Source organism: Fringilla coelebs (genome assembly GCF_963513975.1).
Source record: "Fringilla coelebs genome assembly, contig: SCAFFOLD_394, whole genome shotgun sequence".
In the NCBI taxonomy this organism is placed as follows: Eukaryota; Metazoa; Chordata; class Aves; order Passeriformes; family Fringillidae; genus Fringilla; species Fringilla coelebs.
The window spans coordinates 18431-31916 of record NW_028167446.1 but is presented as its reverse complement, the minus strand read 5'-3'; the positions used below and the strand labels follow the sequence as shown (position 1 = coordinate 31916).

At 58.3% G+C, this 13486-nt stretch overlaps 1 protein-coding gene across 1 annotated transcript in view; it reads right to left on the bottom strand.

Moving 5' to 3' along the window:
• Nucleotides 1–1961: 1961 nt before the first annotated feature.
• LOC311165892 (uncharacterized protein) overlaps nt 1962–13486 on the bottom strand; it is a gene marked incomplete at both ends in the record, with an annotated part of 29351 nt that continues 17826 nt past the window's right edge. The window contains 3 exons of the mRNA XM_084227384.1: nt 1962–2257; nt 3866–7586; nt 12010–12127. Of these exons, the coding sequence (XP_084083510.1) occupies nt 1962–2257; nt 3866–7586; nt 12010–12127 (4135 nt within the window). The remainder of the gene's footprint in view (nt 2258–3865; nt 7587–12009; nt 12128–13486) is intronic.

Below are 13486 nucleotides of genomic sequence, written 5' to 3'. Positions count from 1 at the left end.
CCCTCCCCTAATTAACCCCCCCAAATGAAGACCCCTCCCCCAATTACCACCTCTAATTAACCCCCTCCCCTAATTAACCCGCTCCCCTAATTAACCCCCCAATTAAGCCCTCTCCCCTAATTAACCCCTCCAATTAAACCCCTCCCCCAATTAACCCTCCTAATTAAGACCCCTTCTCTAATTAAACCCCCTAATTAAGACCCCTCCCCTAATTAAACCCCCTAATTAAGACCCCTCCCCTAATTAAACCCCCTAATTAAGACCCCTCCCCTAATTAAATCCCCAAATGAAGACCCCTCCCCCAATTACCACCTCTAATTAATCCCCCTCCCCTAATTAACCCCTAATTAACCAGGCGGGGTGGGGGAGGGGCAGGAGCGTTTATTGAGACTGGGGGAGGGGAAGACCCCGAGACCCCGCCCACCCCCATAATTAATTCATTAATTAATAAAGATTTAATTAATTCATTCATGAAGTGATCGCGGTGGTTTTTTTTGGCGCCAAAATTCCTCAAAATTCCCCGGAATTTCCCCAAAATTTCCCCCCAAAATTCCCAAAAAATCCCGAAAAAAAATTTCCCCAAAAATAAAATCCGAAAAAATTCCTAAAAATCCTGAAAAAAATTCCCAAAAAATCCCGGAAAAAAATCCCCAAAACGACTGAAAAAATTCCCCCCAAAATTCCCAAAAATCCTGAAAAAAACCAAAAAAAATCCTGAAAAAATCCCCCAAATTTCCCCAAAAACCCTCAAAAAAAATTCCCTAAAAATCCCCTACAAATTCCCCCAAAATTCCTGAAAAAAATCCAAAAAAGCCCGAAAAAAATTCCCAAAAACTCCTGAAAAAAATCCCAAAAAGTCCCCGAAAAAATCCCCCCAAAATCCTGAAAAAAATCCCCCAAATCCTGAAAAAAATTCCCAAAAAATCCCCCCAAAAATCCTGAAATAAATTCCCAAAAATTCCCGAAAAAATGCCCCAGAAATCCTGAAAGAAATCCAAAAAAATCCTGAAAAAAATCCCCCAAATCTCAAAAAAAAACCCCAAAAGTCCTGAAAATAATCCAAAAAATTCCCGAAAAAATCCCCCCAAAATTCTGAAAATAATTCCCAAAAAAATCCTCAAAAAAACCCCAAAATCCTGAAAAAAAATCCCAAATTTTCCCGGAAAAATCCCAAAAAAATCCCGAAAAAAATCCCAAAAATCCTCAAAAAATTCCCCAAAAATTCTGAGGAAATCCCAAAAAATCCTGAAAAAAAATTCCTGAAAAAATCCTCAAAAAAATCCTGAAAAAAATTTTCCAAAAAAATCCCCAAAGAAAAAAACCCCCAAAAAATCCTCAGAAAAAAAATTTCCCACAAAATTAAAAACATCCCAAAAAATCCTCCAAAAAATCCCACAAAATCCTGAAAAAAATCCCAAAAATTCCCGAAAAAATCCCCCAAAAAATCCTGAAAAATTCCCGAAAAATCCTGAAAAAAATCCCCCAAATTCCCGAAATCTCAAAAAATATTCCCAAAAAATCCTGAAAAGAATTCCCCAAAAAATCCTGAAAAAAATCCCAAAAAATCCTGAAAAAAAATCACAAAAATTCCCCAAAAAATCCTGAAAAACATCCCAAAAATTCCCCCCAAAAATTCTCAAAAATCCCCAAAAAATCCTGAAAAAAATCCCCAAAATTCCCGAAAAAACCCCAAAAAAATCCTGAAAAAAATTCCAAAAATTCCCGAAAAAAAACCTCAAAAAAATCATCAAAAAAACCTCAAAAAATCCCGAAAAAATCCCAAAAAATCCTGAAAAAAATCCCCTAAAACCCCCCAAAGAATCAGCAAAAATAATCCTATTAAACCCCCCAAAAAACCGAACCAAACCCCCCAAAAACTCAAAATAAACCCCCCAAAAAAATCAAAATAAACCCCAAAAATTCAGAATAAACCCCCCAAAATTGGGATTTTCCCGCCAATTTCAGCTCCCCATCGACGTCAGCTCCAGCCCCGCCGGCCCCGCCCCTTTCCTTCCGCCGGCCCCGCCCCCATGCCTTGGCCCCTCCCCCAGGCCCAGCTCGCCCAATCGCAGCGCGACGAGGGCGGAGCCCAGCGCGGCCCTGGCCCCGCCCCCCGGCGCTCCCGGCAGCTGCAGCAGCAGCGTGGCCACGGCGGCCACGCCGTCCTCCGTGGGCTCCAACGTCACCGGCCCCGCCCCCGCGGGCCCCGCCCCCCGACGGCAAAGCCCCGCCCCTCTCTGGCCAGGCCCCGCCCCCGCTTTGGGAGGGGCCGAGAGGGTTTTGGGGCGGCCCGGGCGGGGATTTGGGGGGTCCCGGAGGGGGTTTGGGGGGTCCCGGAGGGGATTTGGGGGGTCCAAAGGTGAAAATTTGGGGTCTCGGAGAGAATTTTGGGGGTCCCGGACGGGATTTTGGGGGTCCCAGAGGGGGTTCGGGGGGTCCCGGAGGGGATTTGGGGGGTCCAAAGGTGAAATTTTGGGGTCTCGGAGAGAATTTTGGGGGTCCCGGGCAAGATTTTGGGGGTTCAAGGCAGAATTTTGGTGGCCAAAATGGGGATTTTGGGGGTCCAAAGATGAAATTTTGGGGTCCCGGGCAGGATTTTGGGGGTCCCGGACAGGATTTTGGGGGTCCCAAGGTGAAATTTTGGGGTCCCGGATTGAATTTTGGGGGTCCAAAAGTGAAGCTTGGTGGCCAAAATGAGAATTTTGGGGCTCCGCGGAGGAATTTTGGGGGTCCCGGAGAGGATTTGGGGGGTCCCGAGGTGGGGGTTGGGAATTTGGGCCACCCGAGGGAGGATTTTGGGGGCCCGCGGGGGAATTTTGGGGCTCCGCGGGGGAATTTTGGCTCCCGATTTTGGCGTTTTGGCCGCCGGGCTGCGAATTTTGCTGGCCCGGCTCCAAATCTCGGTGGCCAAACCTCAAATTTTGGTGGCCCAGCCCCGAATTCCTCTCCCCAAGCCCAGGATTTTGATTTTCACCCGCAAAATTTTGGTAGCCACCTCCAGGATTTTGGTAGCCAGACCCCGAATTCTGGTGGCCACCTCCAGAATTCTGATTGCCAGCCCCTAAATTTTGGTAGCCACCCCCTGTATTTTGGTAGCCACCCCCCAAATTTTGGTAGCCACCCCCTGTATTTTGGTTGCCACCCACTAAATTTTGGTAGCCACCCCCAAAATTCTGGTGGCCACCCCCCAAATTTTGATGACCACCTCCAGAACTTTGGTAGCCACACCCCGAATTCTGGTAGCCACCCCCCAAATTTTGGTAGCCACCCCCAGAACTTTGGTAGCCACCCCCTGAATTTTGATGCCCACCTGCAAAATTTTGATTTCCACCTCCAGAATTTTGGTAGCCACACCCCGAATTCTGGTAGCCACCCCCAGAATTTTGATTCCCACCCCCCAAACTCTGGTAGCCACCTCCAGAATTCTGATGCCCACCCCCCAAACTTTGACTCCCACCCCCCAAACTCTGATTTCCACCCCCCAAACTCTGGTAGCCACCCCCTGAATCCTGGTAGCCACCTCCAGAACTTTGGTAGCCACCCCCAGAATTCTGGTAGCCACCCCCCAAATTTTGACTCCCACCCCCCAAATTTTGACTCCCACCCCCCAAACTTTGACTCCCACCCCCCAAACTTTGGTAGCCACCCCCTGAATTCTGGTAGCCACCCCCCAAATTTTGACTCCCACCCCCCAAATTTTGATTCCCACCCCCCAAACTTTGCTGCCCACCCCCCAAACTTTGACTTCCACCCCCCAAACTCTGGTAGCCACCTCCAGAACTTTGGTAGCCACCTCCAGAATTTTGGTAGCCACCCCCCAAATTTTGATGCCCGCCCCCCAAACTTTGACACCCACCCCCCAAACTTTGCCCCCCGCCCCCCAAACTCAGGTAGCCCCCCGTGGCGTTCAGGTAGCCGCCCCCCATCCCCTCGGCGCCCCGGTAGCCCGCCGGGCTGCGCCGGTGGCCGCAGGGCTGGAAGCAGACGGTGACCCTGGCGAAGGGCCTGGCCGCCATCTTGGACATCTCCTGCCGCTGCCGGCGCCGCTCGTGCCGCGCGTCCAGGCCCTGCTTGGCCTTCCAGAGCAGCACGCAAACCGCCAAAAACAGGAAAAAACAGGAAAAAAACACCGAGAAGAACACGAAGAGGTCGATGTGGGCCTGGTCCTGGCGGAAGAAGAGCAGCCCCTGAGAAGGTTCCGGACCGCCCAGCACCAGCAGGTAGAAGCGGGTGGATTTGAGGGGGTGGGCTTGGTGGGGGTAGGTGAGCACCAGGCGGTCGCGGACCCCCCGGACCACCAGGGCGGGCACGGGCCGGCCGATGGTCAGGTAGGTGACCAAGCCCTGGGCGCGCTCCTCCAGCAGGGCGGGGGGGCCTGGGCTGGGGGAGGGGGGTGGGGCGGGGCTACCGAAATGGGGCTGGGGGCTACCGAAAGGTCTGGGGTCAGTGGAGTGAGCAGCGTGACCAGTATGACCAGTATGACCACTGAAATGGGGCTGGGGGCTACCAAAAGGTCTGGGGTCAATGGAGTGAGCGGCATGACCAGTATGACCAGTTTGGCCACTGAAATGGGGCTGGGGGCTACCAAAAGGTCTGGGGTCAATGGAGTGAGCAGCATGACCAGTATAACCAGTATGACCACTGAAATGGGGCTGGGGGCTACCGAAAGGTTTGGGGTCAATGGAGTGAGCAGCGTGACCAGTATAACCAGTGTGACCAGTTTGGCCACCCAGGTGGGTCTGGGGACTATCGAAAGGTCTGGGGTCATCAGCTTGACCAGTATAACCAGTATGACCAGTATAACCAGTATGACCAGTTTGGCCACTGAAATCACCTCTGGGGCTACCAAAAGGTTTGGGGTCAGTGGAGTGGGTGGCGTGACCAGTATGACCAGTTTGGCCACCGAAATGGGGCTGGGGGTTATCAAAAGGTTTGGGGTCAGTGGAGGGACCAGTATAACCAGTGTGACCAGTTTGGCCACTGAAATGGGGCTGGGGGCTACCGAAAGCTCTGGGGTGATCAGCTTGACTGGCATGACCAGTATAACCAGTATAACCAGGGTGACCAGTTTGGCCACCAAATTGGGTCTGGGGGCTACCGAAAGGTCTGGGGTCATCAGCTTGACTGGCATGACCAGTATAACCAGTGTGACCAGTTTGGCTACCAAAGTGGGGCTGGGGGCTACCGAAAGGTTTGGGGTCAATGGAGTGGGCGGCATAACCAGTATGACCAGTATAACCAGTATGACCAGTTTGGCTACTAAAGTCGGTTCTGGGGCCACCAAAAGCTCTGGGGTCATCGGCTTGACCAGTATAACCAGTATGACCAGTTTGGCCACCGAGGTGGGTCTGGGGGTTGGCAAAAGTTCTGGGGTCATCAGCCTGACCAGTATAACCAGTTTGGCTACTGAAATCGGCTCTGGGGCCACCAAAAGCTCTGGGGTCATCGGCTTGACCAGTAAAACCAGTATGACCAGTTTGGCCACCGAGGTGGGTCTGGGGGCCACCAAAACTTCCAGGGTCATCGGAGTGACCGGTGGGACCAGTATAACCAGTATGACCAGTTTGGCCACCAAAATCACCTATGGGGCCACCAAAAGCTCTGGGGTCATCAGCCTGACCAGTATAACCAGTATGACCAGTTTGGCCACTGGAATGGCCACCAAAAGCTCTGGGGCCACCAGTTTGCCCAGTTTGCCCAGTGAAATCCCCTCCGGGGCCACCAGTTTGCCCAGTTTGGCCACCGGGAGCGGCTCCGGGACCTGCGGGGTCACCGGTGCGGCCGGTGGGAGCGGGGCCACCAAAGGGGCCACCAAAGGGGACACCAGTGCCACCACCACCAGTGCCACCAGTCCAGGAAGTCCCCGAGGTGCCACCAAAGGTCCCAAAGGTGCCACCACCGATTCCTGAGGTCCCCAAGGTGCCATCATCTGTCCCAAAGGTGCCACCACTGGTCCCAAAGATGCCACCACCCCCTCCAAAGGTGCCACCGCCAGTTCCTCCAGTCCCGAAGGTGCCACCACTGGTCCCAAAGGTGTCACCACCAGTTCCTGAACCTCTCAAGGTGCCACCACCGGTCCCAAAGGTGCCACCACCCATCCCTCCAGTCCCAAAGGTGTCACCACCAGTTCCTCCAGTCCCAAAGGTGCCACCACCGGTCCCAAAGGTGCCACCACCGGCAGTCCCAAAGGTGTCACCAGCACTCACTGAACCCCTCAAGGTTCCACCCCCGGTGGTCCCAAAGGTGCCACCACCGGTCCCAAAGCTGCCACCCCTGGTGGTCCCAAAGGTGCCACCACCAGTCCCAAAGGTGTCACCACCAGTTCCTGAAGACCTCAAGGTGCCACCACCAGTCCCAAAGGTGTCACCACCAGTTCCTGAAGACCTCAAGGTGCCACCACCAGTCCCAAAGGTGCCACCACTGGTCCCAAAGGTGTCACCACCAGTTCCTGAACCTCTCAAGGTGCCACCACCAGTCCCAAAGGTGCCACCACCGGTCCCAAAAGCGTCACCACCAGTTCCTGAACCCCTCAAGGTGCCACCCCCGGCGGTCCCAAAGCTGCCACCCCCGGCGGTCCCAAAGGTGCCACCACCAATTCCTCCAGTCCCAAAGGTGTCACCAGCACTTCCTGAACCCCTCAAGCTGCCACCACTGGTCCCAAAGGTGTCACCACCAATTCCTCCAGTCCCAAAGGTGTCACCAGCACTTCCTGAACCCCTCAAGGTGCCAGCACCGGAGGTCCCAAAGGTGCCACCACCAGTTCCTCCAGTCCCAAAGGTGTCACCAGCACTTCCTGAAGACCTCAAGGTGCCACCACCGGCCCTGAAAGTGCCACCATCCCCTCCAAAGGTGCCACCACTGGTCCCAAAAGCGTCACCACCAGTTCCCGAAGCCCTCAAGGTGCCGCCTCCGGCGGTCCCAAAGGTGCCACCACCAGTCCCAAAGGTGCCACCACCGGTCCCAAAAGCGTCACCACCAGTTCCTGAACCCCTCAAGGTGCCACCCCCGGCAGTCCCAAAGGTGCCACCCCCGGCGGTCCCAAAGGTGCCACCACCAGTCCCAAAGCTGCCACCCCCAGTCCCAAAGGTGCCACCCCCAGTCCCAAAGGTGCCACCCCCAGTCCCAAAGGTGCCACCCCCGGCGGTCCCAAAGCTGCCACCCCCGGCGGTCCCAAAGCTGCCACCCCCAGCGGTCCCAAAGGTGCCACCACCAGTCCCAAAGCTGCCACCCCCGGCGGTCCCAAACCCCCCGCCCGTCCCCGCCCCGCCGGGCGCCTGCACCCTGACCCGGTGCCACCCGGTGCCCGGCTCCACGTCCACGGCGAAGGTGTCGTAGGCGGTGGCCACGTAGAGGTCGACGGCGCCGAAGGTGACGTCCAGCGTGAGGCGGATGTCGACGTTGGTGAACTTGGGCTGCACGGCGAAGGGCACCGAGCGGCCGGGCGGCAGCGGGCGGCGCTGCGGCGGCGGGAAGCAGTGGCTCTGCCCCGCCGGGTCCAGGCAGTACTCCTGCTCCACCGCCAGCAGCCGGTAGCACTGCTGGCCGCCCACAGGGTGGCCCTGGAAGGAGTCGCGGCACTTGGAGCACTGTGGGGACAGTGGGAATGTCACCAGTGAGGTCACCAGGGTCATTAGGGTCATTAAGGTTGGAAGGAAGGAGGTTCTGAGGGTGCTGGTGGTGTCAGAACACTGAGGAACCTGATGGGTTCCATCCCTACGTCCCCACCATGAACCCCTGGAGAAGGTTCTGGCACTTGGAGCACTGTGGGGACAGTGAAAGTGTCACCACCAAGGTCACTGGGGTCATTGGTGTGGAGCTCAGGTCAAGCTGGTGGCAGCAGGACACTGAGGAACCTGATGGGTTCCATCCCTACGTCCCCACCATGAACCCCTAGAGAAGGTTCTGGCACTTGGAGCACTGTGGGGACAGCAGGAGTGTCACCATCAAGGTCACCAAGGTCAGTGGAATTGGAGCTCAGCTCGCGTTGGTGGCACCAGGACATGGAGGAACCGGATGGGTCCCATCCCTGTGTCCCCACCAGCCCCCCTGTAGAAGGTTCTGGCACTTGGAGCCCCCCTCGGGCTCACGGCGAAGGGCACCGAGCGGCCGGGCGGCAGCGGGCGGCGCTGCGGCGGCGGGAAGCAGTGGCTCTGCCCCGCCGGGTCCAGGCAGTACTCCTGCTCCACCGCCAGCAGCCGGTAGCACTGCTGGCCGCCCACAGGGTGGCCCTGGAAGGAGTCGCGGCACTTGGAGCACTGTGGGGACAACGGGAGTGTCACCATCGAGGTCACTGAGGTCATTGGGGTCATTAAGGTTGGAAGGAAGGAGGTTCTGAGGGTGCTGGTGGCAGCAGGACGCTGAGGAACCTGATGGGTTCCATCCCTACGTCCCCACCATGAACCTCTAGAGAAGGTTCTGGCACTTGGAGCACTGTGGGGACAGCGGGAGTGTCACCAGTGAGGTCACCAAGGTCATTGATGTCCCTGGTGTGGAGGTCAGAGCACCCTGGTGGCAGCAGGACACTGAGGAACCTGATGGGTTCCATCCCTACGTCCCCACCAGAACCTCTAGAGAAGGTTCTGGCACTTGGAGCACTGTGGGGACAGCGGGAGTGTCACCATCAAGGCCACCAGGGTCACCGAGGTCAGTAGGGTGGAGCTCAGCTCGCGTTGGTGGCACCAGGACATCGAGGAACCAGGTGGGTTCCATCCCTACATCCCCACCATGAACCTCTAGAGAAGGTTCTGGCACTTGGAGCACTGCGGGGACAGTGAAAGTGTCACCAGTGAGGCTACCAGGGTCACCAAGGTCAGTGGGATTGGAGCTCAGACCATGCTGGTGGCACCAGGACATGGAGGAACCAGATGGGTCCCATCCCTGTGTCCCCACCAGCCCCCCTGTAGAAGGTTCTGGCACTTGGAGCCCCCTCGGGCTCACGGCGAAGGGCACCGAGCGGCCGGGCGGCAGCGGGCGGCGCTGCGGCGGCGGGAAGCAGTGGCTCTGCCCCGCCGGGTCCAGGCAGTACTCCTGCTCCACCGCCAGCAGCCGGTAGCACTGCTGGCCGCCCACAGGGTGGCCCTGGAAGGAGTCGCGGCACTTGGAGCACTGTGGGGACAGTGAGAGTGTCATCGGTGTGGTCACCAGGGTCATTGGGGTCATTAAGGTTGGAAGGAAGGAGGTTCTGAGGGTGCTGGTGGTGTCAGAACACTGAGGAACCTGATGGGTTCCATCCCTACGTCACCACCAGAGCCTCTGGAGAAGGTTCTAGAATGGATTCTGGATTTGGGGACACTGGAAATGCCATGATCAGGGTCACTGAGGTCACTGGGGTCAGTGGGGTTGGAAGGAAGGAGGTTCTGAGGGTGTTGGTAGGACCAGAACATTGAGGAACCTGATGGGTTCCATCCCTACGTCCCCACCAGAATCCCCTGGAGAAGATTTTGGTACTTGGAGCACTGTGGGGACACAAAAAGTGTCACCATCAAGGTCACCAGGGTCACCGAGGTCAGTAGGGTGGAGCTCAGCTCGTGTTGGTGGCACCAGGACATGGAGAAACCTGATGGGTTCCATCCCTACGTCCCCACCAGAACCCCCTGGAGAAGGTTCTGGCACTTGGAGCACTGTGGGGACAGTGGGGACAGTGAGAGTGTCACCACCACAATCATGGAGGTCACCAAGGTCAGTGGGGTTGGAAGTCAGAAGGTTCTGAGGGTGCTGGTGGCAGCAGAACACCGAGGAACCTGATGGGTTCCATCCCTCAGTCCCCACCATGAACCCCTAGAGAAGGTTCTGGCACTTGGAGCACTGTGGGGACAGCGGGAGTGTCACCAGTGAGGTCACCAGGGTCACCAAGGTCAGTGAGATTGGAGCTCAGCTCGCATTGGTGGCAGCAGGACATGGAGGAACCTGATGGGTCCCATCCCTGTGTCCCCACCAGCCCCCCTGTAGAAGGTTCTGGCACTTGGAGCCCCCCTCGGGCTCACGGCGAAGGGCACCGAGCGGCCGGGCGGCAGCGGGCGGCGCTGCGGCGGCGGGAAGCAGTGGCTCTGCCCCGCCGGGTCCAGGCAGTACTCCTGCTCCACCGCCAGCAGCCGGTAGCACTGCTGGCCGCCCACAGGGTGGCCCTGGAAGGAGTCGCGGCACTTGGAGCACTGTGGGGACAGCGGGAGTGTCACCAATGAGGTCGCTGAGGTCACCAAGGTCAGTGGTGTGGAGGTCAGAGCACCCTGGTGGCAGCAGAACGCTGAGGAACCTGATGGGTTCCATCCCTACGTCCCCACCATGAACCCCTGGAGAAGGTTCTGGCACTTGGAGCACTGTGGGGACAGTGGGAGTGTCACCATCAAGGTCACTGAGGTCACTGGGGTCAGTGGGGTGGAGGTCAGAGCACCCTGGGGGCAGCAGGACTTCAAGGAACCTGATGGGTTCCATCCCTACGTCCCCACCATGAACCCTGGAGAAGGTTCTAGAATGGATTCTGGACTTGGGGACAGTGAGAGTGTCACCGGCGAGGTCACCAGGGTCACCAAGGTCAGTGGTGTGGAGGTCAGATTGTGTTGGTGGCATCAGGACATCGAGGAACCAGGTGGGTTCCATCCCTCTGTCCCCACCATGAACCCCTAGAGAAGGTTCTGGCACTTGGAGCACTGTGGGGACAGTGAAAGTGTCACCACCAAGGTCACCAGGGTCACCGAGGTCAGTAGGGTGGAGCTCAGCTCGTGTTGGTGGCAGTAGGACATGGAGGAACCTGATGGGTCCCATCCCTGTGTCCCCACCAGCCCCCCTGTAGAAGGTTCTGGCACTTGGAGCACTGTGGGGACAGCGGGAGTGTCACTGGTGAGGTCACCAGGGTCGTTGATGTCCCTGGTGTGGAGCTCAGAGCACCCTGGTGGGACTAGGACATTGAGGAACCGGGTGGGTTCCATCCCTATGTGCCCACCATGAACCCCTAGAGAAGATTCTAGAATGGATTCTGGATTTGGGGACACTGGAAATGCCATGATCAGGGTCACTGAGGTCACCAAGGTCATTGGGGTTGGAAGGAAGGAGGTTCTGAGGGTGTTGGTAGGACCAGAACATTGAGGAACCTGATGGGTTCCATCCCTACATCCCCACCAGAAGCCCTGGAGAAGGTTCTGGCACTTGGAGCACTGTGGGGACAGTGAAAGTGTCACCGGTGAGGTCACCGGGGTCACCAAGGTCAGTGGTGTGGAGCTCAGGCCATGTTGGTGGCACCAGGACACTGAGGAACCTGATGGGTTCCATCCCTACGTCCCCACCAGGAACCCTGGAGAAGGTTCTGGAACTTGGAGCGCTGTGGGGACAGCAGAGGTGACCTGGCCTGCCCAGGTGAGTGCCCAGGTGCCCCCAGGTGTGCCCAGGTGTGTGCTCAGGTACCCACAGGTGTGCCCAGGTGCCCCCACAGGTGCCCAGGTGTGCCCAGGCGCCCCCACAGGTGCCCAGGTGCCCCCAGGTGTGCCCAGGTGCGTTACCTGGTGCCGGTAGCAGTGCCCAGGTGTATTTTAGGTGCCCCTAGGTGTGGCCAGGTGTATTTTAGGTGCCCCCAGGTGTGCCCAGGTGTGTTACCTGGTGCTGGTAGCAGTGCCCAGATGCCCCCAGGTGCCCCCAGGTGTGCCCAGGTGCCCCCAGGTGTGCCAGGTGCGTTACCTGGTGCCAGTAGCAGTGCCCAGGTGTATTTCAGGTGCCCCCATGTGCGCCCAGGTGTATTTTAGGTGCCCGCAGGTGTATCTCAGGTGCCCCCAGATGTATTTTAGGTGCCCCCAGGTACCCACCCAGGTGCCCCCAGGTGTGCCCAGGTGTGCCAGGTGCGTTACCTGGTGCCGGTAGCAGTGCCCAGGTACCCCCAGGTGTATTTTAGGTGCCCCCAGGTGTGCCAGGTGCGTTACCTGGTGCCGGTAGCAGTGCCCAGGTGTATTTTAGGGGCCCCCAGGTGTGCCCAGGTGTATTTTAGGTGCCCCCAGGTGTGCCCAGGTGTGCCAGGTGCGTTACCTGGTGCCGGTAGCAGTCGCGTCGCTCGGGGCAGGCGCCGCTCTCGGTGTTGTTCTGGCAGGGGCAGCCGGTGCCGTCCAGCTCGTTGCAGGTGTCGGCGTGCCCGTTGCACTGGCACCTGCCCGACAGGTGTGCCCGCCTCAGACACGTGTCCCAGGTGTCACACCTGTCCCCATCCCAGGTGTCCCCACACCTGTCCCCTCCCCAGGTGTCCCCACACCTGTCCCTGGTGTCCCAGGTGTCTCACCTGGTGCAGGTGCCGTCCAGCACGAAGAACCCCGCCGGGCAGGTGTCACACCTGTCCCCTCCCCAGGTGTCTCACCTGGTGCAGGTGCCGTCCAGCATGAAGAACCCTGCCCGGCAGGTGTCACACCTGTCCCAGGTGTTCCCTCCCCAGGTGTCCCAGGTGTCTCACCTGGTGCAGGTGCTGTCCAGCATGAAGAACCCCGCCCGGCAGGTGTCACACCTGTCCCAGGTGTCCCCTCCCCAGGTGTCCCAGGTGTCCCCTCCCCAGGGGTCCCAGGTGTCTCACCTGGTGCAGGTGCCGTCCAGCACAAAGAACCCCGCCCGGCAGGTGTCACACCTGTCCCAGGTGTCTCACCTGTCCCCTCCCCAGGTGTCTCACCTGGTGCAGGTGCCATCCAGCATGAAGAACCCCGCCCGGCAGGTGTCACACCTGTCCCAGGTGTCCCAGGTGTCCCCTCCCCAGGGGTCCCACGTGTCTCACCTGGTGCAGGTGCTGTCCAGCATGAAGAACCCCGCCTGGCAGGTGTCACACCTGTCCCAGGTGTCCCCTCCCCAGGGGTCCCACATGTCTCACCTGGTGCAGGTGCCGTCCAGCATGAAGAACCCTGCCCGGCAGGTGTCACACCTGTCCCAGGTGTCACACCTGTCCCAGCTGTCCCCTCCCCAGGTGTCTCACCTGGTGCAGGTGCCGTCCAGCATGAAGAACCCCGCCCGGCAGGTGTCACACCTGTCCCCATCCCACACCTGTCCCAGGTGTCTCACCTGGTGCAGGTGCCGTCCAGCATGAAGAACCCCGCCCGGCAGATGTCACACCTGTCCCAGGTGTCCCAAGTGTCTCACCTGTCCCCTCCCCAGGTGTCCCAGGTGTCTCACCTGGTGCAGGTGCCGTCCAGCATGAAGAACCCCGCCCGGCAGGTGTCACACCTGTCCCAGGTGTCCCCTCCCCAGGTGTCCCAGGTGTCTCACCTGGTGCAGGTGCCGTCCAGCATGAAGAACCCCGCCCGGCAGGTGTCACACCTGTCCCAGGTGTCCCAAGTGTCTCACCTGTCCCCTCCCCAGGTGTCCCAGGTGTCTCACCTGGTGCAGGTGCTGTCCAGCATGAAGAACCCCGCCCGGCAGGTGTCACACCTGTCCCAGGTGTCCCCTCCCCAGGGGTCCCAGGTGTCTCACCTGGTGCAGGTGCCGTCCAGCATGAAGAACCCCGCCCGGCAGGTGTCACACCTGTCCCCTC